The sequence below is a fragment of the Cariama cristata genome, unplaced genomic scaffold (genome assembly GCF_000690535.1).
Source record: "Cariama cristata isolate BGI_N322 unplaced genomic scaffold, ASM69053v1 scaffold17411, whole genome shotgun sequence".
NCBI classification, from domain to species: Eukaryota; Metazoa; Chordata; class Aves; order Cariamiformes; family Cariamidae; genus Cariama; species Cariama cristata.
The window spans coordinates 48,026-73,062 of record NW_009597718.1 but is presented as its reverse complement, the minus strand read 5'-3'; the positions used below and the strand labels follow the sequence as shown (position 1 = coordinate 73,062).

Genomic DNA, 25,037 nt, shown 5'->3' with positions numbered 1-25,037 from the left:
AGAGCCTCTCTTTTAAGTTTATTCCACTGACCTACTGAAATCTACTGGCCTGTTGCTTCCTGGTAGTCTTGATCACTCAGGACTTACTACTTTTTTTTCACTAAACATGGTAATCACTTTACAGCACCTTTAGAAGACCTAAGGAAAAACACAGCGCTTCAGTCCCATTGGAAATCAATCACAGACTTTCTGCTTCCAGCCCCACAGTACAACCACTAGGCTATGTACCAGAGACACCTAAAAAGCAGTCTGCATCCAACAGGTGGGCCAGGCAGGAGCATGAGGCATGGGTGGGCGGCTGTGTGGGAAGTTCTTGCTTAACCATCAGCTTCAACCTTGGGACTTCCAGTCTTTCTGGGTGGCTCCTTTGCTCCACCTGTGTCGGTGGAAGTCAACCCCTGCCTCAAGCAGCTCATCCCATGGAGGAGGGACAAGTCCCAGTAACTAAAATGGAACCATAAGTGCAGTGACACCATGGTTGGTTTCAAAGGAGACCAAAATTACCGTACGTGCAATCCAGAGTCTGTCCAAACCCACACGATAACTTCATTGTGCTGCTCGTGGTTGTGCCATGGATGCCATGCCCAGGTTTTGTGTGATCCTTAAAAGAGTCCTGACTGCATGAGGGAGAAACTATGTCCCGACTTTCTTAACCTGAGATTGCAACACTGAGTTTTCAGATCTAAGCTAAGGGCTGCCATCTCCTGCAGGGCGGTGCTGGTGCATTACGCAGGGCCTGGGCTTAAAAGTCTACCCTGTCCATAATGCAGACCTGCCCAAAGAGACAGACAAACACCTTAGGGCAGCATGCATGCATGTTTCCCATGACCACTTTCCACCTTCTACATCCATGGCCATACACAAGCAAATTATTTGCCTTCTCTAAAAAGCAGTCTCTGCCCTTACAGATCACTTTAATATTAGTACAGAGGGGTCTCATGAAGGAACCTGCTTTGCCTCAAAATTCAGGTGCACTTATAGCAGGATTTTTTTGTTTTTTCTTCTTGGCTGACTTGAACTGTGATTAAGTTATGCTTTAGTAGCTCAGAATAAAAATATGAATTAATTAGAAAGATATCTAAATAATACTGGAGAAAATAACAGGTGATTCAGACCTATATTACCAGTTCCAGCTAGAAAGAACTTTGATCATATTCCAAACTAGAGGTAGGCAAAATGACAACATATTCCACAGTGAAAAATTGGTAGACTAAATCTAACGTTACCTTTCTGCTATATTGCTAAAATATTTAAAATGCTTTAAATTCAATTTGACAGGCTGAAGTATTTTGTGTTTATTCTGCAACAGCTAGTACTCTATTCCCACTTTATTTTTGTGCCAAGATAGACAGGACTTGTTGATAATGGGGACAAAAAACCCTTAGGAGGGCTTGGTCTTTGTAGGGTACATGATCCTAATACATACAGAAAACCTTGGGTTTAGGGCTGCTGGGGTTTTTTTCCTCTTTGATAAACAACTAGAAAATATCATAAAAACAGGTAGTCATAGGTCATTATGTCTGCTTGATTATATATCTAAGAGTAAAGAAATGCCAAATAACTGCACTGTCTTCTGCGAAAAGGCTCTGTCTTCCATAGTTATTCTGACAGGACTTTGATAATGCCATTAAAGGGCTTTTTGATAGCCTCAAACAAGAGTTAGGTAAACACAAGGCTCATGCACTTAAACCTCCCAGAGTCTGATAAAAATTCACTGGTTTGGCTATTTCTTCATTGGAATTACCATGATTTATGGCCCACCAAGTTATCTGTAATGATCCCTAAACTACCTGGTTTGTTGTCTTTATTCAAAAGCATGCCTGACTTGGTGTAGTTGCAAATTTGCCTCCAAAATAGCTTTCCTGGTTAACAATTTCTCTTACCACTTTAGAATAGAACAGTTTTCTCTTTCTTCCTGGAGGATTGTCCCACTGATGGAGCTCAGAGATGTCAGAGCTACCTCTGAGCATGCTGACATAACTATCACATAGGACAAAGACACCAGTTTTGATCCTAGATTCAGTAATGTGGTTTTGCAATCAAACCAGAGTCCCAGGGGGCCTCTCTGCCTCTCTGGTGAAATCTTGCTTTTGGAGCAGGAGGAATTAAAAGGGAGAATGTCCTTATTTCTTTTCTATTGTGAGAGGCAAGGGGATAAAAAACTTCTGGAAAAATGCCACTCAGTTGACCACCTATTTCATTTTTTGTATATTCTGTCTTAGTTGCATGTTGAATAACAAATTATTCCCTTGAAGAAACCTCTACCTGCTGTTCACAGGAGAGTGCTTAGACTTGCACACATGAAACGGCACATTGAAAACACAGGCAAGGGATACAGCCTTGGAGTTGGGAGTATACTGAGCCAAAGGCTCATTTAATACCACTTGTGGCAGTGCTTATGCTATTATCGATTTGGGACTGTTACGAAGAATGATATTAAGTCTTATTGGTTTGAAAAAGCTCGTTTTACCAAGTTGCATCTGGAGTTAATATCTGAACACGAATCATCAGATCTGACCAGAATCTCATTTCTAGTCTGACATCAATCATCAACGCATCTTTGATAAAACATTACCTCCCAGGAAAATCAAACAATAGGTGCAAAAAGTGTTCTCAACAAAAAAACTGTAATATAAAAAACAATATACAGAACTAAATACCCAAACAACAGAAGTAAAAGGGAAATTATGTTAGTATGAGTCACCTGACTGAGTCTACATGTCTAGTGCAGATCAGCAGTGTTTCTAGAACCTCCAATATATTTATTCAATGTTAAAACATTGTTTGCAGAAGGAGAAAGACACACCATGATTTTATGTGTAAAATTCCTGGATTTTCTGAAACTTGGATTTTTCTTTCATTATTTCCAGACCTAGGTGCAATATTGGTATCGTCTGTACTAGAAAAGCTTTCATTCCTGTTCCCTTATAACAGACACCGCTTCCCTGTACCTGCTGGCAGTTCATAATCCGAGCTGTGATTGTAAAAGACAACATCTAAATGTGCTGGTCATGGTCTTTAAGCAATAAAATGCAAACAAATCCATCCCCAAGGGCAGGATATGAAGAACTTGCCTTCAGTGAGTAGCACATCAACCCTTTTCCCATTCCTGTTCTTGCACTTAGATGGGGCAAATGGTAGAAAAAAAATCACAAGATCATTTAATACGGAGAGTCCTCTCTTTAGCCCTCTGATCTGCTACTTTCTCAGACAAAGGGCGGCAGATTTTCTTTATATTAGTGCAGTGCTCTCTTCCATGTCCCAAGGAAGTTTAAGATTAGAAAAAAAAAGCTTGTTTTCTAGTTTTAGGCTTGTGTACAGTACCATAGGGAGCAGAGATACCCTTCAGAAAAGAAAGCAAAATGGCTGTGATGATAGATACAAAACCTGCAGTGACGTTACTAGGTATATTTGCTCCCGTTGTGAAGCTACATCACAAGGGCTGTCAATGAAATATCACACAACAAGTACTTTTAGAGATTTTTTTCCCAGTAATGACTGTTGGAAGCATCCTGTATCAAAGATTCTGCCCATGGAAAGCTGTGAATTTGCAAGCTTTCAGCACTGTATTTCAAGGTTTACTGGAAGTTCCTTAAACAAGAAAAGAAATCTATATATATGTCGTATAAATGCAGTGGTCATTAGGATGAGAATGCCCACACATGCACACAAAAAAAAAAAACAAAGAAACTTAAACACCTATCACTTTATTGCATTAGTTCAGAGTAATTTTACTCAAATCCAATACTGAGATGTGCTGCAAAATTAAATACACCACTTTCTTTTGTTTGCAACCCATTTTGATTTTTTAATGTGTTCAAGCCAAACCCAAGAATCGCCATGCAGTTCTTGTTTAGAGAGTGCTCACTGATAGCCCTGAGGCTCTCACCTAGGCATGGGCTTTGGGACCCCATCTGAAACACAGAACCCTGGTCATGAACCACACAGCAAAGGCCATCAGAGCAACTGGGCAAGTGTAACTTGGTTGGCCATTGAGATCTGTAGGACTAAATACAGAGCAAGAGGACTTAAAATAAAGTCGGTGAAAAATGGAAAAGCAGCTTATTGTAGATTTCTTCTTTTTAATTTTTTAATAATAATCAAATTTATGACACTTGAAAAATTTTGGCTAGTCTTACTGTTGGTCTGGAAAGGGACTGAGAGCAAGAGGATGGGAGAGTTCCCCAAATTTTTGAAAACCTTTTCACCCTATTGTTTCAGATGAGAAGAGGGAGAGGAAAGGATAAACCAAATTAAAAGTCAATGTTTCAAGGTTTATTTTTTTTTAATGTAAACTAGCTGTTCAAGTCAGTAATTAGACTCCTGTTGTGCTTAGAAAAACTGAAGCATAGGCAAAGTTATGAAAAGACCTTGTTTCTTTCTTACATATGAGTTTCCTCACTCTCCTCTGAGGTTCTTGTACCAGGAAGGATTTCTTTTTTGTCAGCAGTAGCTGGTTCTTTGCTGGCTGATCTTTCTGTATTTTTAATATCTGTCATCTCTTTGCCATCCGGTTTGAAGCGTTTCATTATTAAAACAGAGAGCACTATATATAAGAGACAGCATCCTGCCCGTAGTCCAGCAATGAGGCCAAGATAGACATTTCTAGGAAAAAAAAAAAAATTGACAAAATACGTTTATACTAATAAAGCTTGCCAATTCTGAGTGGAATCAAATAAGATTTCAAATACGTTTGGGCAAAACCATCTATTCTCAGCCGGGTACTGCTCCACATTTTGAGAAATAACACACAGAAAGCAAAAAATCTCATGATATTTAGTCCCAGGCAGGTTCTAATCAGTCCTATACACCTAGCAGAAATGCCTCCTGTCTGAAGAGTGCTCCGATCCAGCAGACCGTATTTTAGGGCTGGGACAGGAGGAGCTGCACCAGGCAGCGCTTTTTGCCTGTTGTTCCACCCTTCCCCCAGCCCTTCACTGGCAGCACTCAGTGCTCTTGGTCGCAGCTCTGAATGCACCACCAGTCATTTGGGTCCCCTCTCCAAGTGGGTTTTGTGAGGTGTCTTATACATTTGAAAGCAGAGAAATGAGGGATGAGGAAGAGCATCTTCAGTGTTACACTTATTCCACAACTGTTCAGTCTCCCACAAAGCCAAAGCATCACAGTTATTCAGTGCACTAAGGCTTCAACAAAGGAACTAATTCTGGAGATGCAAGGCAGTGTACTGCAATACGTCAGATTGAATCAAAACTATTTGGCTTACTTGATCTCTTAAGGTCTAGTCAAAATAAGGAGTTTTGGTGGGTTTAGTATCCAAATCAACCTGTTGACAGTTGTCATGGGTAAAGAATAGCTTGGTCCTCGGTGCCCAAAGCTGCCTCAGAAGCCAAATTCTCAACCCGTTACGGAAGATTTCAGCTTACCTGAATGCTTTTGTGTCATATACCCGACAAGATCCAGATCCCCCGCAGTTTTTTGTCCCCCATTTCAAGCAGGTCTCATCTATCAAAGCACCGAAATAAATAGGGGCTGGGAGTCCTCCTGCAAAGAAAATTGTTATTACATGATCTCAGACATGAAGATCTCAATGTTTAATGTAAAGGTAAAGAAATGAGGAAATGAATCTCGGGGTTTCGGAATTACGGCTGCATAAAATGGGACTAAACATCCAGCTCCAGCTTTGAGATTCCAAGATTTGTGAAAATATTTAAGCAAGTACCTAAAGGGACTTGAAAGGATAGAAGATTATAGCATTATTATATTCAGCAAGGGAAATGTTAGTAATACTACTTTAATGGCATTTTTATTAGAATTATAACTTTGTTGTTTAAAGAAATAATATAACCAACATTTATTTTTCAGTCCCTGGTGTGGAATTACATGTCATGGCATATTAATATTTATGTATACCCGTCTATCTATTCAGGTATTACACAACAGTTTGCTATTAAAATAGTTAGCTGAGTGTACAGGGCTGAAACTAAGCACTTGCTCAAAAACAACTATGTAATAAGTGTATTACTTATGTAGTACTGAAAGAATTCCTTTTAGACAGTCATAATGCTTTAATATAATCAGTAAGCCGTTTCAGGGATAATGTGTAGTTTTGTGAAGAAAACCATTTCATAAAAGCACAAGATTGATTCTCTGCAGCATTCAGCTAAAATATGGAGATTAGGAGAGAGATCCAAATGATTACTTGGGCTTGTCTGCATGGGCAAGATTTCAAAAATCAGCAAACAAATTAAGATAAGGCAAAGTTTGCTAGAGGCAGGGCAGACTACATGTCCAAATACTTATCATAGAATCATAGAATCATTATGGTTGGAAGAGACCTCAAAGAACATCAAGTCCAACCGTATAACCAATGCCACCATGCCCGCTAAACCCACTAAACCATGTCTTGAAGCGCCACATCTAAATGTTTTTTGGACACCTCCAGGGATGGCTTTGGGATAAACTTGATTATTTATTACAGATATACACAAGAAAGAAAGTAATAGGCAGAGTACATGGCACCTCTAAGTGAAAAATGGTCAGCAGAAGCGAGTATCGGTGTGAAGGATATCCAGACTGATCAAGCTCAGGTAGTCGTGTCCATGAATTAAAAAAAAAAAAACAAAATACAATGCAATTTCCTTCCTTTGCCTGATTCCTTTGCTGCATAGAAAAAATTCTGAAGAGATAACCATAATATGTAATGATATATAAGGAAATGTATAGCAAGCTCCTCCAAACATTTTGAAATACATAGTCTGTTTAACAAAGAAAAATTTTGGAAAATTTCTTTTGTTCTCATCTGGAGCAAGGGAATTACACCAGCTAGCTTTGGTCTATCTCTTTGACTACTTACTTGAAGCCCACAAAGAATGAAGTTTTACCTAGTACTCTACCACCTAAAGTTTCAATCCCAACAGCAAAGGATTTCAGGTCTGGTGAAACAGATCTAAAAAAGAAACAAAAATAGTACATTGTTTTGGGGAACAATAGAATAACGTAGCTACAGCCACCCTGTGAACATCCGGATGTGCCCCATTGCAAGAGTATTGTGGCTTACCTAGCAAAGCTCACTCAAACCCTAATTGAAAACATTCACCAAAGTTAAAGTTCAGATGTAGAGCCTCCTTCCATTGACTTCAGTGGATGAACTCTCATTGAAATAAATGGGACAATCTACAGAAACCAATCTCGAACCCAAGGAGAAGAGATTGTAAAGACTTTTGGGAGAGGATGCATGGGAAAATTAAAGTCAACCAACTAAAAGTAGGCAGTTCATGTCCATAAGCTAAGCTCCAAGAAAGTGCCTCGCTTTAGAATGGGCTATATCATGCAGTCGTGAACAGAGGGAACAAGGGTATGCAGTCCTTGCTGGCTACATGCAAGTAAAACCCACCTCTGCCTCTAGCATTTTACAGAGAGACAGCGAACGTGAGTTACCTGGCTACAAAAGCACCTCATTCCTACCAACGGAGGAACAGCCTGTGTCCATCAGATGAACTGGAAGTATTCACATAAAGCAGGAGCTGGCACTGAGCTGGCAGGAAGGAGACTTGCTACAACCAGCCTGTTTCCTGAACTGGAGTTTATACAGGAGAATATCGTCTTTTCAACATTAACATGAAAGGCTTCTCATTATACACATTAGTATTTTGAAAACCCTGCTAAGCTACTGATTCTTCTGCAATATTTCTAAGTGCAGCTCTTCTTACCACATGCCTGGATTATGGACAAGTCTAACTTTGCTGGGCAAAGAGAGTTATCTAGTCATGTGCACTACTACTGAAGATTGCAGTTTACCCATGAGCATGAGTGGAAAGAAACTTCCATGCAAAAGGCACAGAACATTGTCTTTTCTTCCCAGTATAAAACAGCAGTGCTGCTTTACAGCTGAAGGAATGAAAATAAAAAAAATTATTGCTGCTGACATAGTTCTGTTTAAACCAGCTTGACAAAAAAATGGGAGTATCAGACTTCTCACAACACAGAAAACATTCTAATGCAGCAAGGCTTAACAAAGGTGAATGTTTTTTTCCTGAGTAATGTGAACAGAATAGTCACCTTGGATGTGGCTTAGCACCGCATCTTATTTCAAGTTCATTGCTGTGTTAAAAACATCCCTGTCATTGGAAGTGAAAACTAATGCTCAGGATCAGCATAAGGCCCACCTGTTTCATCACCAAAGTATCTACTCAGCCTTAAATTGGAGTTAATTTGGTTGACAGGCATTTTGCTGTTCCTCTGAACAGAGCTGGATTCCAGAGTACAGGCAAAGACTCAGAGTCCCAATTTCATCATATGCCATTCCTCACAATAGGAATGAAATAGTAGATATCATATTCTGTTTCTCTTTCCCCAAGCTTTATGGTCAAGGAAAGGTAAAGTATTTCACCTAAACATAATCATGTATGTAGGCGTGCCTCCTAAGGCTAAAATAAATGCACATGCAGTCTGTAATGCTAAAAAATAGGGAAATGCTTTGGTACAGCTTTCTCTTTGGCATTGTCCCAAAACTGCAGAGGAATTGCCAAGTCCATGCCCTTGTCCTTCCACACAGCTGCAATTGTGAAACACCTGAAAGGAGAAGATGAGAAGAATTATTTATTTAATCAGAATTCAGTGGCACAAAACTATTTTAGTTCCTAGATTTTTCATTCCCCATAACAGGCAGGCTGTTGTTTACACTGAAAGAACCTCCCTAATCATCTCTGCAGACTAATGGCCAAGTTCACTGGTATGCTCCAGCCACTCTGAGCCTCTCCAGAGACAAAGCAGCTGTGACTCTAGCTTCAGCCATGCCATTGCTAGGACAGAAGGTGCTCTGTGTATGCTTAAAACAGGTCAAAGCTGTAAAATTCAGATGTGAACTGTTACCCAGACATTCTGCTCAGGAATCCTATGAGGTAGATGAGTAACAATAAAAATATAGATGCGGACCCAACAATGCAATCATGCATATCTATCATTATGTACCTAAATCAGCATTTGGCACTGAATTGCAAGTGGGCTGTTTCATAACCTCTGAATTTAGCAGAAGAAATGGTTTGAAAGCCAATTTCCCTGAAGTGAAGCAAGAGAATATTGCTGGGCTATATGGATATAAGCCTGAAAATGTTGCTTATCTTCTTCAGTATTGTCACATGAAGACAATTCTGCTTCTGCCAGAAGACATGATCATTTGCACACACTTCTGCAAACCTACTGTTTTTAATGGACTTGCCCAGGTAGGATTGTTTGAAGTCCTGCTAATGGCTTTGCTGCTGATACACTGAACAAAACGGTGAGATGTATATTTACGGGGCCTCTTGGCTGTACCATTTAGTGTTATGACTTGCTTTCCTGAGCTATGGCAGGCAATTCCAATATGTTCTGTAAGAGTTTGTGAAACCAGCACTCACAATTTTATATGGGTCTGCTGCACATGAGTTGACACCACAGGATTTTGCTAGTATAACAACCAGACTAGTAAAGGTCTTCTAAAGCAAACCCCTCTTAGCTGTGCTGTATCTACACAGTAAGAGATCTACTGGGATCTGTAGTCATCTTGCCGAGATGAAAATAAATTTTAAAAAATCAAAATAAAATCATTCAAGAAATGTAAGTTAAGAGTCTGAGCTTTTCATGTCTTTCCCAAATAGCTCACCCCAAATCTTTTAAAAACCCTCCCTGCAACCTTGCACTCACTCAGTTTCTACAAGGTTAAACCATACAGAATGGAAAGTTGCGTCTACAGGATTTCTTAATTAAAAAGCAAAAAAATTAACAGATGGAGAAATCTAGCTATATCTATAATCATAGAATAGTTTGAGTTGGAAGGGACCTTTAAAGGTCATCTAGTTCAACTCCCCCCTGCAATGAGCAGGACATCTTCAAGTAGATCAGGTTGCTCAGAGCCCCGTTCAACCTGACCTTGAATGTTTCCAGGGATGGGGCATCTGCCATCTCTCTGGGCAACCTGTTCCAGTGTTTCACTACCCTCATTGTAGAAACTGTCTTCTTTATATCTAGTCTGAATCTACTCTCTTTTAGTTTAAAACCATTACCTCTTGTCCTACCACAACAGATCTTACTAAATAATCATCTATCCATCTATGTATTTACCATATTCTTTCCCGTCCCGGTTGATGATTTACATCCTGCAAAGCAAGCCGTCATGTAAGTGATCCCATTATCCCCACATACAGGGTCCCACTGATCCAGCTTGCAGCTGCAGTCAGCATTGCAACTGGCCATGAAGCTGTTTTTGGGGGAGGAAAGATGCTTTAATCTGGAGGAAAACAGAAAGAAATAAAAGAATTATTCAGTTGAATTATATAGTCAAACAAAATATCAGGGAGTAGTCAGGAAAAACATGGAGAAAGTGAAGCAATCAACATGGACAGGTACCTGCTACCATCCAAAGGACTGTGAAGTTTTCATATGGAGACTAAGCTAATTTCAGCTACACCAAAGCTCTCTTGAGATTTTTCATCAAGCAGTAACATTTTTATGGATTGTTGCTGAAAAGGCATGGAACTCGCAAACTAGGTATCCTTGGCTGAGAGGGAATATTTGGTACTACTTTTTCATTTGAAAGTTCAACCCAAGAAAAATAAAATCATACTTAGAATATCTTATCACCTGTAGACTGGCCATGCTTTTCCTTAGCAGTAGATACCATACCATATTTGGGTGACAGAAGTGGTGATATAAAACTACATAGAACTACAGCAGCAAGATGTCCTTGACCTTTTTTTCACTGGATCAGAGTCAGTTACTGGCAATGAAAGTTGCATGAGTCTGAGAAGTGCTGCTTCTGTCTCAGCTCTGACCATATTCAGCAGTCACAGCCCTGCACCTGGGACAGGCTTGAGCCTCATTTCTTATCAGATCTCATTTCTTGTTGTATATTATCATGGACTTTCATAGCTTCCACTTTTACCAACATTTCTGTAAGAAACATCAAAATCAGATCCCAAGGAGTTAAAATAAGCAGATGACAACTAGAATTGAGAATTTAAAAAGTGGCCAGCGATTCTGAGGGTATGGTAGGAGGGCTCAATTTTCAGAAAGTGTTAAGAGTCCACCATCTACAAATCACCCCTGCTTTGAAGTCACCCACCATATAAAGGAAAAAGTGTTCAAAATTTGCCTTTTCTTCCTCCTTACCCCTCAGTCCAAAAACACACCTCGAGGGGGCTACATTTCTGCTAAGTCTTTTAGAAAGGAAAGTAACTGGGGGGTTTAGCCCTTGTTAGGTTGTTGCTCACCTTCAACTACAAATTGTTAAACAGGTAAAACAGTACATGAGTCGCATAACCATAACAATCCTAGCACATGCTAAATTCTCCAGTCTGAGTTCTCCTGGAGAGACTGTAATTGCTCTTTCAGTATTTGCGGTCTTGATATATCTGCTTATTTTTAATTCACTCTACAGTATCAGATGTTGCACTCAACCAGAGTTAACTCCACTGCACAAACCTCTGACATCTTTAATGTAACTAACCTCAATGTTGAACTGGGTGTCAGGTTTGCCGAGACAACTTAGATGTTTCCCTGAACTTCGGCTCAATTTCAAAAAACACACAACTGAGTTTCTGTCTGAATCGAAAACCTAGCAAGCCCTGCTGCATTCAGTTTAATCCTTTAAAATCCCTTGAAATTTGTTGGACCAGACTGAGCTAAATTTAAACAGTAGGCAATTGTGGCAGCTGCTAGAGTCAGCAAAATGTTCTCAAGAAAGCATGACCATGGTCCTGGTAAGGGAGGGGGAACATCTGTTTGGGCAGCACACACATGACCACTTTCTACCTCCCAGCTGAGAAAACGGACACACGCGGGTCAGCAGCTCCAGATACCAAGGCAGGCTGGTAACTCCCCATGCAGGCTGGCAATTACAGATCTAGAGGACAGTCTCTTCTAGAGGTAAAGCCACTGGGGGACTATGGGGAAGCCACTTTCAACACTTTTTTTACATCCCATTCCCTGCATGGTAGGAGGAGACCAGCTTTAAATGAAAGCTTTGAAATAGAATATAAAAATTTCATTTGCCTGTGATAAATTTCATCTTAATTAGCAATTTTCCAGAATATAGAGGTATATTGTCGATATCTGGCAATAAACAATTTATAAAAAGAAATGTCCATTTTAAACAAAAGTTGAAAAACTAAATCAGGATATTCTGCCCATCCCCAACACTAGGTATCATTTCAGCCTGACAAGTCTATCTCAAAACCTAGGGTTTTCTTGTGTGTATCACCACCAAGGGAGTGGTAAAATGATATAATCACAATAGCTCCTGAACTCTGGCTGAAACCACACTGATTGACACTAGCAGATGACCTAATACAGGCCAATTTCAACAAAAATTTGTTGTCTTTAAACAGACACATCTTTTTTCTTTATGCAAAAGGATATAGCAATATACTACAGTAAATCAACAGAGAAGACACATTTCAGAACTTATCCAAAATAAAATCAAAATGTTTTCTAGAGTAGAAGGTTTGTAGCCCAGATGAGATTATAAACCCAGATAAGTTTGTGACAGTAGAGGAATAGAGGTGTGTGCATCAAGTTCTGCACAGGGCAGGAACCAACCATGACAAATGACACAACTAACACAAACCCAAGGAGTTACAAACCCAGAGTAAGGTGCTGTCAAACCAGCCACCTGAAGCACTTCACAGCTGCATGTAAAGTACAAGAGGTTTAACAAATATGCTACTATAAAGGTGATGCATGCAAACTTTGCCATTTCAGTTATGTGAAGTTTGAATTTCTTGATCAGAAAGCCTCCTAGAAACATCCCCAGGATTGTGATGGGTAAAAGTATCACACCTGCAAACAGAAAATAATAAAAATGTTAACTGCTGTCACTTGCATTGACCCTTTTTAGAATAAATATCTGGTTCTAGTAGTTTCCAAAATATCAGATACTGACCTATTTTCAAACTGATCCTTTGAGGTTCTAAGAGTTTTTATTACCTTTAAGCAATTTTGCTTACTTCCTCATCTTCTTTCAAGTCATGTTACAACTTTAAAAAGCTTAATTCTTCAATATTCCCTACCTTTTTACTACACTGTTGTTTGTATATATACTGACATAATAAAACTTACATAGGTGCCCATTAGAAACTGGAGTAAATGAGATAAATGTCTTAGCTCATGGGCACTTCTTCATCTAAAAGAAAACATTAAACTTTCTGAAAGTTACACAAAAAAATCTCCAAAATAGAACACGAAAGGAAGCAGTACCTGGTTTTGCATTGGATTCCATTTTGCTCTGAGAGTGAATCATGGAAAGTTTTGGATTTAGATTTAATCTGTTCTGCATTTCACAAACTCAGCCCTAACATTTACATGCTAAATAAAGAGCTGTTACGAGGTTTTAGTGTGAGGGGTTTGCCTTTGTCTGTGTCGATTTTTGTTTGGTTGGTTTTTTTGGTCATGTTGTTTTTGTAAAACTTTCCCTGCATCCAAAAAAAGATAGGAAAAAGAAAGTTCTTCCCATATTTGTACCTGACCCACAGCAAAGAAAGGTGCCTTTGGATTAAAGTAATGGAATATCAAATCTGCAATGACCTCAAATACCCTGGTTTTCTTGCCAGGTTATGAGACTATATTAATCACTGTAAGATTAATATTTCAGCATTCTTTTTTTGTAGAACACTACAAAGAACTTACTTTTGAGGGAACTGGCAAATAGAGAAAGAGCTTCGAGCTGAAGGAAATTACTCGAAATTTTACATTTTCATAGAATCATAGAATCATTATGGTTGGAAGAGACCTCAAAGATCATTAAGTCCAACCATACACCTGATGCCACCAAGCCCGCTAAACCCACTAAACCATGTCTTGAAGCTCCACATCTAAATGTTTTTTGAACACCTCCTGGCATGGTGAGTCCACCACCTCCCTGGGGAGCCCATTCCAACGCTTAACGACTCTAACAGTGAAGAAGTTCTTTCTAATGCCGAGCCTGAACCTCCCCTGGTGCAACTTGAGACCGTTTCCTCTTGTCCTATCGCTAGTTTTAGTTTCTTACTGCTCATAAAATTTGTAGTTGTAATCATAATGGAAGAACATTTATACTGAGATGTTATTCTGAAAAGGAAAACCACACATTTCATTACACATTTTCTAAATTATATGTTTTTTTCTTTTAGTTGTTACTTAGTTGCAGTTCATGTGTGTTTTTTGTTCATGAAAACAGACACATTCATAACGCAAATCTCACTCTGAAAAAAACTTCAGCCAAAAAATTCCACCCAGTTCTAATAATCCTCTAGCTCACTAAATTAGGAACACCAGGGAAATTAACACTAAAATCAACAACCACTTTCAAAATATGGTAGGAAAATTAATAAACCACTATGTACTTTTTTTAACCAAAATAATTCACAGAAGCTCCTTCTAAAAAAGAAGGACAGGTACCTACCAATTAGAAAGATGGCTCTTGCCACTGATACATTAAATTGCTGCTCCATAAACTTTGTCTCATAAGTTATCAACCCAACAAGAGAATTGTATTGCAGAATAGTGAGGAAGATGTACACCAGGAAAACTGGATTTCCAAACAGCTTCTTCAGAGCTGGGAAGAAATCTGCAATGGAGAGTTACATGCTGTACACCCTGCTAGACACAGAGAACAGTTCTTTTGACATCCTTTAGATAATAAGTCTAACTTTGATTTAATTACTGGCTGTATTGCAGATTATAATTCTTTGCCTATCAAAACACACGCTTGCTCAACTGAGAGTTTCCTCGTTGCCAACACATGACTTATAGGAGCAGCAAGGCTGAATGGCACAGTGGACGCTGAACTGGGAATCAGAAATCTTAGATTATCTTGTGCGTGACACGGGACTATTCAAAGGCACTAAGGCTTGCAACACTGATTCTCAATGCCTGTACAGGAGAGTGTCCCTAGAGGAGCATTAACACTCTATAATGTACCAGGTGAAAAGTTTGGTGCCTAAAGCAGAAGCCTTCACAAACTACACGACAATCTCACATGAGGCTGATATTCAGAGAAAGGGAGCACCTGATCCAGCAAAAGGCTGGAACCTTTCCTGAGACCCTTGATTAGAGTGTCTAAATCCATGAAATTCAAGTGAAGACAAAAACCTGCATTTAGCCTGTAGTCTGGTTGTTGGCATGCTTGCCTAAAAGATGAGAATTCAAAACACATCTGCTGTAGCCACTAAGGGGTGCACATTCATACACACATATGAATAAAACCCTTGGGGGAGTCCAGCAATGCGTAGTTGGGTCTGATATTGCCTGTACAAGGTTAATTTAGCATCACTGAGCTCATACACAGGAGCTATGAATCCAGTGAAATCCCTCCAACAGCTAACGTAGTACTTAGTCCATGTTTCCCTCCCATATGTTGGCCCCAGTGAAACAGTAACCTGCCAGCTGTGGACTGGTCATTAATGGGGAGTGGGATGTTTTCCCCCTCTTCCTTCATAATTGTAGGATTATAGCTGTAATACATCATATGGCAACTACCATGTTGAACTGAGAATCTCTGGTGCTCAAAGTAACAGCATGAGCTTTTTCCAGTTGTCTGACATAAGGAGAAGACTGAAACACACCCTTAGCATGTAATTATAATATTACAAATTAAAAAGAGCATTTTTGTCCATCATTTGCACTGCAGAAATGTGTGTTTTGCTGAGGGTTGTGCAAATCCATGCTCAGGTCCGAATGAACCCATGATAGAGAATTCACGTGCAAACATTTGGGCAATAATCTTTCACCTTTTACCGCCTCTGAGAACTTTAACTGTGGCTGAGCTGGGGGATCTTTTTTACTGTGATCTCCTTGAACAGACAAATGACTAATCTTCAGGTTTTCATTCTCTCCTTCTTTTGGCAAGGAGTAAGGCAAAAACCAGAAAGGCAATGAAGCAATGAAGTTGACTGCTCCACAGATAAGCAATCCAAGCCACCAGGCACCAACCCAGCGGGTATCCTTAGGATTTATGCTGACAGCATCTATAAAATACAGAAAGACAGGAAAATAGATTCAATATCATGCAGAGCAATTAAACTTACTACAGGTATCCTTACATATATTATTTAAAGACCAGAACAGAGGTGATTTATGTTTCGTATGAAGAACTGAAATGCAGCTTGTATCAAATCAGTCCCATGCAGTCAAAAATAAATGTCTCCATTTAGACACATGGTGGCATTTCCTTGCCACAATCTTCCAACACTTTCTGTGGGAATGTGTGACAGCAAGACGGCCCCTCAACACCTGAGAAGAACCTCCCTTTCTCAATTTCCCACTGTCCCCTCCTTCTTCCATCCCCAAACTCAGCAGTTTTCCCTTGAAGTTCCTCAAAATTTTCCCTGGGATTAGAGACCTGAAAGTGATTTGAACCATGAAAGTTTTCATACAAATCTTTGCTGCACGCTTTTTAAGAGAACATAATTTTTCCCAAGTATTGAAAGTGTCCATGAGCAAAGGCCTTTCACTGTTCCCTCAATGTGGGATGGCCTTTCATTTGCTCATTTGTTCTCAGCTGCACAGCAAGGGTGTAACAAGTGCATACATAAGCATAAAAAGAGGTGTGAAGTTTTTCTGCAGTGGTGGTAGGGGTCTTGCATCAAGGGCTATTCCAGTCACACTGCAATGCGGCAGATGTTAAAATGCAAATAACACCAGCTTTTGAGTAGGAAAAACCCTCTAGAGAGATCCCCTTTTTGGAGTAGTAAGCTGGGAAGGTGCTTCTTGGCATGCAGGTTCGTATGTACAGCCATCTTCTCAAGTAATCACCATGCCACAGTCTCTTACCGATATCCACAACGCCAATGTCAACCCAGAGGCTGGCACAGAAAGACCCAAGCAGGAAGCCCAGGGTCGGCCCAAACATGCCTGAGGATCTCACCAGGCCTGTAAGAGAAGGGAGGCAGCACAGGAGAGTGAGCAAACTGCTGCACGGACAAGCACGCCTTCTTCTCTGAGGGCAAGGAAAGGAGAGGGGAAGGAGGAGAAAGAAGAGGGGCACAGGCTATTAGGGGCTGTCTAATGGGAAGCTTCTGAGCAGCAAGAAAATAAGCCATAAGCTGCCAACATGCTAGCTGCGATGCAGAAGCAGGCTCCTTCTCCTGCACAGGGCTTTGCCGAAGTGAGCATGGTCTCACGTGGACCCTCCGCAGGCATTTCATTGGCAAGATTGGTGTCTTGGAAGGAATAGGAATAAAGAGAACAGCATTGCAATTATTTTTATCCCTCTTCCTCCCTACTTCTCTCTTCATTTTTTTGTAGTTGCATTGTTCAGCTTGTGGTGGTTAACCAATGAACATACAACTCTAGCCCCATTGGAGGTATCATAAGTTTACCTGCAACTCTATTTACAGCTTGCATGATGTTCTGTGATTGCAGAAGTCAGGACATTCCCCTGTACTATGTGTTCAGGTCCCTAGTTTAATTTTAAGTAGCAGTAGTTGATCTGATGATGTGCATATAATAAGGCACATCTTTCCAGTTTGGAGTCACATCAGGATGACAGGGACAACAGAAGTGCATGCACATGGAATTAGGCACAGGACCCTGAGAACATTTTCAGTAGGCAACAAGGAGATGTAAGTATCCCTGTGTGCAATCAAAGCTCATTAGACAGAATCTTTGTTGATTCATACAGCACCAGAATGAGCAAATCAGCTAACGGTTGTGTTAATACATACTTCTGCGGTTGTAAAAAAAATCAGGAAATCTAATGATCAGCTGATGACCTCTTTAAAAGCAGCTTTCAGTTTTGCTACTGGGCTCACTGCGCCTTCCACTCTGTCTCTGCTTACAAAGGAGATTACATGGGATCAGAAGAAGGTGGGATGCCCCTAGGAGCAAATGAAGAAGCTGTGAAGGCTAGCAAAAAACCTAGGAAGCTAGGATTGCATTTTGCTGACTGGGTATGTAAATACAGTGCAATTTGATTTTGATGCTCACTGCTGGCAATCAACATAAAATAAATATATCCTCAAAATAATTCAAGCATAGGTCCTCACATTCCCTTGTCACTTGTGTTGATCTGTTGGAAGTTTAGTTGTGAGAGGGTAACAGTTTCAAAAAAGTTCAGTGATTTAGATTTCTGAATTCTAGCATGGAACTGCCAGCTGTTTGAAGTTGCAGAAGGTTTAATTCTATTAGAAAAAGATGAATTCTTGACCAAGTGCCTGTCAGTTCTTCCCCATATTCACCACTATGCCCTGTAAATCCTACTGTATTGTTCTAGTGCAGAGATTTTTCTCCTGTTGGTTTTGCAAGCTGTATTCTGAATATAGTGATTGCTCAGCTTATGATCAAGGATTTCTGTAATAAATTCTTACAGCACAATTTAACCATATGATTTTTCATCTTTGCTTTACTGCTTCAATTGCATATTGCTTTCATTTAGTTCTCTCATTTCACTTCAATGGAAGATCTGGCCTTTTAGACTAAATTCTGATGCTTCCAAAATTACTGACTTCTGCAGTGTCAGGATTTTGACACTAGAAGCCAAGAATTAGCTCTTTATGTTCATCTACCAGTGAGTCTAAAGTAGAACTTACTACTCAGAACTATGCAAGCTCATCTCCAAAGTTCAATTATTCAGTGGCAAATTTCTAGAATAAACAGATAAAAACCAGCACATCCATACCAATGGACTTGTATACTGTATGCAGTATATTTCTTTAAGATACCATAAGCTGTCAGATAAGCTAAGAAGTATATGTGCAATAATTTTGCATATGTATAGTTTTTAAATAAATATCACACTTGCATACCCTTTAAATTCAAGAATAACTTGCACTAAGATAATATACTGGTTTTGTTTTATCACAATACAAAACAAGTTCATTGTGATATTTTCTTAGGATTTTCTTTTGTAATAGTTCTTCTTTGCAATTAATAAACAGACTAAACCACAAACAGTAAATCATCCAGACTTATCAGTTAATCAGCTGCTGCATATTGACATAGCTCATCCAAGCCCTTGTATTGATGAGTAATTTAGCACGTAACAAGTATTAAAATTTGCAACATACATTGGCCTCAGATATGTGTCTATTGAAGCCACGGGTTCAATAGATACAAGACTATATGCTAGTGCTCAGGTCAGTGACGAAATTTCATTCATTCAAAGCCTCTGCTTTGGTAAGAAATCTGTGGAAGTGAAGTACTCCTCATTAAATATCTTTAGTTACCTATTATTCCTCTTACATGGTAAGGCTGATGGCTACTGCTATTAATTAATCATGTCAACATTCGGTTTCAAATACAATCAGAAATTCATTTTAAAAATTGACTACTGAAAGCTTATTAGTATAGGTCAAATCCTCATACGTACATTGGCAACTCTTTTATAGGCACCTAAACTAAAGTGAAACACCTGAAGACCATAAAATACGTGAATAAATTAAGTGCTTAGCATGGGAGAGTATTTATGAAATAACCTCTCAGTCAGACCTGTTGTCCTCAAAGGTCACTCCACCAAAGGCCCCTCTCAGAACAAAGCAAACCACTGAGATCTTGATATTCCTGTTTCTTGACAAATGCCAATAGCATGTAGACATAGAGGGTCAGATCATTATACCTTACAGTCATGCTGAGTAGTAACCCTACAGAGAAGAACTTTTCAGGACTGCATATGGTGTACAGTGCATCGTACCACCTCAGGACCACATTGATGGCCTCATAGAACTACATAAAATAAAAAGGTTCTGTAAAACTCAGCCTGAAAACTATAGAATTTCCTGAAAAAGAAAATCCATTTCCTGTCTTGCAGAGTTCTACAGAAAGGCTACCATCTTCTACTAAATTCTGTAAGACAGCCTAAATCTTTCCTTTTCTGTTCCTTCCTGTGGCAACTCTGGTTCATAAAGCGCTACAACTTTGCCAAAAGATTTTAACGCATTCTATTGACATTTAATAATATATTCTACTCACACTTAATAAAAAGCTGTCTCTACCTCAAAATAATTTATGTTCTCACTCAACAAAACATCTAAGGGCAGGAGAAAAAGGAGAGACAGGAAGGTGAAACTTCCTGCTCAGGGCCAAATAATGAGATCAATGGTCAAGATTCATCAGCAAGGCTTGACGGATGTTTTTTTATTACAGGAAATTTTTTATTTTATTTTACAAAAACACTGATCATAAATTGATTCAGTCAACCGATAAAAAACTCAGATATAGAAAAGAATTAAAGTTGGTTAAGAAAAGAAATTTCAGCTCTCTGCAAAAGATTATTTCAACATTCACTTTTTTGGCAAATTGGGTCAGTCCCTCAAAATGGAGTAAGAGACTGAAAATTGCTATTCAGAATGTTAAAATGAAATATTTTAATACTCTATAAACAAAATACTTTATTTCATTTGCATGACTCAAATGAATTTTCATTTTGGTTGAATCCATACTACTCTCTGTGTTTACTTTATATTTTTAATCTCACTTCCTCGATAGCCCCCAACCTGTCGCAATCTCTACCAGATCAGATTCAGATGAACTTTTTAAAATACCTTTAATAGAAGTTCAGAGATAATTACAAATATTTTGGATAACTGTTGAGTGAAACTTTTGTTTTTCTCAGCTCCCTTCGCAATACTTTCATTTTCTTCAACCTGCAGATTTCCTCATCCCCAAAAGTAGACATTTACAATGGCCTTACCCTGTAGCATTACATACTGAGCTCTTCCTGAAACTGTGTCTTCCTATATTTATGGTCAATTCAGCTTCACTTCAGGGAGCAGTTTTGACCTCCCTCAGCCAAAAAACACTCCACGCTATTAAATCAGTTTGGCAATAAATTAATTAGCTTGGGTGTAAGTCTTTCTGTCTTGGGCAATAGGCTACCTTCCATCAAAACAACAACACCATCCCACTGAGAAGGGATTTGTTACAACACCCTGGCAAGGGTTTGATTTTTCTTTTGGTAACCAGGGACTTTAAAAAGCTTTCATCAGAAGTGTGCTGCATGTAAAATTCAGAGTCAGGTAAAAGCTTCTGAAACACATTTACATTACTGTGATTACATTACTGATCCTTACATTAAGGATCATTCTTTTATCTGTGGAACAGTGATTAGGAAGAATTTTATCCTCTGAAGCTGTGGTACCGAAGATGATATGCCAGATAAGACAGATATGACTTCTCACTTTGGAGAAATGATTATTTGATTATGCTTCTCTTCATCACAGAGAAAACTGGCACAAGTAGCAGAAGCCACTTGGGGAAAGCAAAAGGAGCATCTGGGAAATATACTTTGAAAATAAACATGACATCTCTTTTGCATTGCTTTTTTGTCTCTGTACAACTCTAAATTATCCAGAATAGAGCAGATAGATTTTTGGTTTTGGTGAGTATTTGCTTGCCTACAGAAAAGTTAAAGAAAAGAATGGTCAGCATAAAAAGCACTCATTTGCATATTACCTATGTAAAATGCTGAGTTTTCTTCTTTAGCAAAATCATCAATATATGAAACCCCCAGTGGCATAACTGGTGCTTCCCCAATTCCACGTAAAAGGTTGCCCATCAACACAAAAAGCCACAGATAGGAATGTGTTGTTTTCTCACATCCTGCAGACCATAAACATTTACATTTCTGTGAACATAATTCTGACAGTACTTTATTGCAACAGAAAAATAACATAAAATACATTTTTTACATTCATTATAGGGTGGGTATCATGGTTTCTAATGGGCTTTTATTGCTTTCCAGTAAAAGAGGGTGTATAAAATGAGGACAAGCAGAAGAAGAGTACCCAGCATCAGAGCTTTTGCTTACCAAAATTTTTCACTGCACTGGGTGTTTCTGTAGCGTCTGTGACTGGATGGCCCTCAGATGATGCTGGGGAGCAAGCTGATACACTTGTAGAGGAGTTGTCCACAGTAACAGTTATCCTTTCATAATTATAACTGAAAAACAACTATGTAAAATACAACTGACACATGAAAGACTCTGATTTGCAGGAAGTGTGTATGAGCCTTGTGTTCGTACATGTTCACTCCTGATACACGCAGGTAAAGTGGAGGGGCAACCCATTTCCAGTGCTTTTGTTTAAAAAAAGACAGGTATCTTCATACCTTTACAAAATTCTCTGACCATTCTAACCCCAGTATTTTCTGAAGCTAAAGAGCAAAAAAGTTGCTTCAAGGGCTTAACAGATCATTCTTTAGACTGAAGGACAGAGGCAGAGTCCATCCACATCTGTCCACATACCACAGTGCTGATGTTTTTCCACACTGCCACCGATTTCTTACTTATGTGACAGACACGTAACATAGAGATTTCTGTGGTAGTTTAAAATTAGCTGGCTAAAGATCCAGCAGTAACCTATCTCTGTCTATAAAGAGATTAACACAGGCTGCAAAACACCTGTGCCAGTTTGTCTATATTTAGGCAGCTGGCTACTACAGCAAACCTGCTAAGTAAATTGAAGCCTGCTTGAGCACATTTATGATACGCTGGGATAAATGGAGACCAGATATTCCCTCTGACTGTGCAATCAAGTGGTAACCTTTAATATTGTGTTGGGTGACAGCGAGGTCCCCATGGCCACTGAGTTTTGCTCAGTGTTCTGGAGAATGGGAAATCTTCAGAACCTGTCTGTGAGTTTGGTTTAAATGAGAGATTTCCATAGCTCTGCTTCCAGCTTGTGCTGTCCCCTGTAGTGCAGGTTCCCAAGCAGAGTAGTGACTGCAGCCACTTTCCATACCATGGTCCCCAGATATAATTCTTTCCATACCTTCCTTATCACAGGTATTGGTCTCCGAACTAAAGAAGATGAGCAAATAAATTTTAATTTTTGAGGGACAGAGGGGTTTTATTTTCAACTGCTGTACAGTAAGGATGCCAAAGGATTGGAGAGGTGTGAACTGCTTCTGACAACTACGTAAGCACTAAAGCTTAGATGTGAAGGAGTATTTATATATTTAACTCTCCCTGAGTTCAGTGGACATAGATACAAATCTTCATGATTTTAAAGAGCTTAGCAAGAATAGCTACTATGGAGAAAGAACCCTCTTCCATAAAGATCTCAACACAGTTCATTGAAGTATATAAAAAAAGAGCTGAAAAAAACCCTTATCTATATATATCCATTCCAGGTGACAAATTCAACCCACTTTACTCCTAATTATGTATAAGTTCTGTAGAAACCTGAGGTTTCCCTCTTACTTAGCTGTAGAAAGAGGTAAGCTTTCAGAGAGGAAATCAGAAAGTCAATACTAAAAAACCCACATATTAAAACTTTCCAGTTATCTGGAAGAAACTACTATTGTCAAGATTTCAACTCAGGTATATGATTAAAACACACTTCATATGGTCAATTTCAATTAGTGCATAATGTGAAAACTCTCCATATTTACCGTCCCATTAGGAACTGAGGCATCACCGACAAAAATGCTCCTAAGGACATGATGAGACATCCAACAGCAATTACTTTTGGTCGATGAACTCTTGGTCCAAGGTAGCTCACCAACACCATTACCATTAAGTTACCTGCATCAACAGGAGAGAGAACCAGTAGGATTACAAAAAGATATTTTTTAAGGGGAAAAATATATTAATAAGCAGTATTTATCCAATTTCAGAGAAAGTACTCATACCTATCTCAAAGCTGCCATCAATAATGCCAACAATTGATGATGAGATTTCAAATCTCCTTTCAATTTGACTGGACATGCTCTTCATGTAGCTTCCAGAAAATCCTTTGGCAAAAAAGGAAAAAGCTAGAGCTCCAAGAAATACCTGAAGAGAGAAAATAATTGAGTTTGCAAAGAAACAATTTTTTCTTCATGGCTGGATGCCTGAGCAACCTACTCAAGAAACACAAAAATCAAGTGCTTTGTTTTCTAATTCTCTGTTAAGAGATTCTTCCTATTGTTTTCATTAAAACAGAAGATTTTACTTTCTCTTTCAGGATGGCCTCCAAAGTCTCTTCTACTGCAAGAAAAAGAAAGTTGATATTGACTGTGTGCACCGTCTACCTTCCTACTACATACTGGTTTAGTCGTTTCCTTCCCTAGGGAAAACTTGCAGCATAAAGTTGTTCATTACTAGTACTATTATTACGGCATGTCTTATTACCGAGACTTCTCCTGTTCTAAAAAACATGAATTAAAAGATATAGCTGCAACTATCACTATGACTATAGCACACCTCTAAATGATTCGTTAGTAAAATATGGCCTCACTTTTTAACTTCTGAACACATTTACTGACATCTATGTGCTTGGAATCACAACCTAGAGCATTATTTCTGACACATGTAGTGTCAAACAGCGTCATAGAGAACTAACTGAATTTTGATAGAACTTCAAATTGTCATTTCATAGAATCATAGAATCATAGAATCATCATGGTTGGAAGAGACCTCAAAGATCATCAAGTCCAACCATACACCTGATGCCACCAAGCCCGCTAAACCCACTAAACCATGTCTTGAAGCTCCACATCTAAACGGTTTTTGAACACCTCACGGCATGGTGAGTCCACCACCTCCCTGAGGAGCCCATTCCAATGCTTAACGACTCTAACAGTGAAGAAGTTCTTTCTAATGTCGAGCCTGAACCTCCCCTGGCGCAACTTGAGGCCGTTTCCTCTTGTCCTATTGCTAGTCACGGGGGAGAGGAGACCAACCCCTGCCTTGCTACAACCTCATTTCAGTATTCCAGAGAAAATATATGGTGAGGGTTTCTCTCCATACCTTTAGCTTTGAACAATTATGGCACATGCTCTTGGTAGGAACTGCACTGCCATCGCTATCCTGGAAGAATGACTTGTCTTTAAGTTGGCCAGCAGTCATTGGCCTGTCCATGGTTTTCCTCCTCCAGATCTGATATGCAGGTGTTCCTGTTTGGAAAATATCACTATGATAAACTATTATTTGCATAAGAATAAAAGTTCCAGTGTTTTTCAGACATACTAGATAGTGAGACGCTACTTGAGATGTCTACACATTGACATCTTTCCTCAGGAGGGATATTCAAAGAGTGTTCAAAGTGTCATTGTAATGAGTTAAGGATTGGTGCACCTGCTTTGTGAAATCTGCTTTATAAAAGACTTCAGGACCTTCTTGGATAGATGGAAAATTTAGGGGCAACTTG

General features: G+C 39.2%; 1 protein-coding gene across 1 annotated transcript; it reads right to left on the bottom strand.

The window, feature by feature from the left end:
* Positions 1-4,382: 4,382 nt before the first annotated feature.
* Positions 4,383-24,748, bottom strand: SLCO1C1 (solute carrier organic anion transporter family, member 1C1). Its single transcript, XM_009709020.1, has 14 exons — positions 24,638-24,748; positions 23,539-23,680; positions 23,299-23,431; positions 21,716-21,846; positions 21,361-21,507; positions 16,744-16,842; positions 15,702-15,938; positions 14,375-14,539; positions 12,579-12,774; positions 10,060-10,225; positions 8,351-8,532; positions 6,843-6,907; positions 5,385-5,502; positions 4,383-4,605 (listed from the first exon to the last, which is right to left on the bottom strand). Exons 1-14 carry the CDS (start codon positions 24,746-24,748, stop codon positions 4,383-4,385), a joined length of 2,115 nt encoding a protein of 704 aa, XP_009707322.1.
* Positions 24,749-25,037: the final 289 nt, after the last annotated feature.

Bases quoted from the DNA above. Each gene is read 5' to 3' on its own strand.
- SLCO1C1 (XM_009709020.1), bottom strand. From the start codon at position 24,748: ATGGACAGGCCAATGACTGCTGGCCAACTTAAAGACAAGTCATTCTTC. The intron at 8,533-10,059 runs GTAAATACATAG...TTCTCCTTTCAG, and splicing joins CCGGGACGGGAAAGAATATG to GTGTTTCACAATTGCAGCTG. The intron at 4,606-5,384 runs GTAAGCTGAAAT...TTTTTTTCCTAG, and splicing joins TATGACACAAAAGCATTCAG to AAATGTCTATCTTGGCCTCA.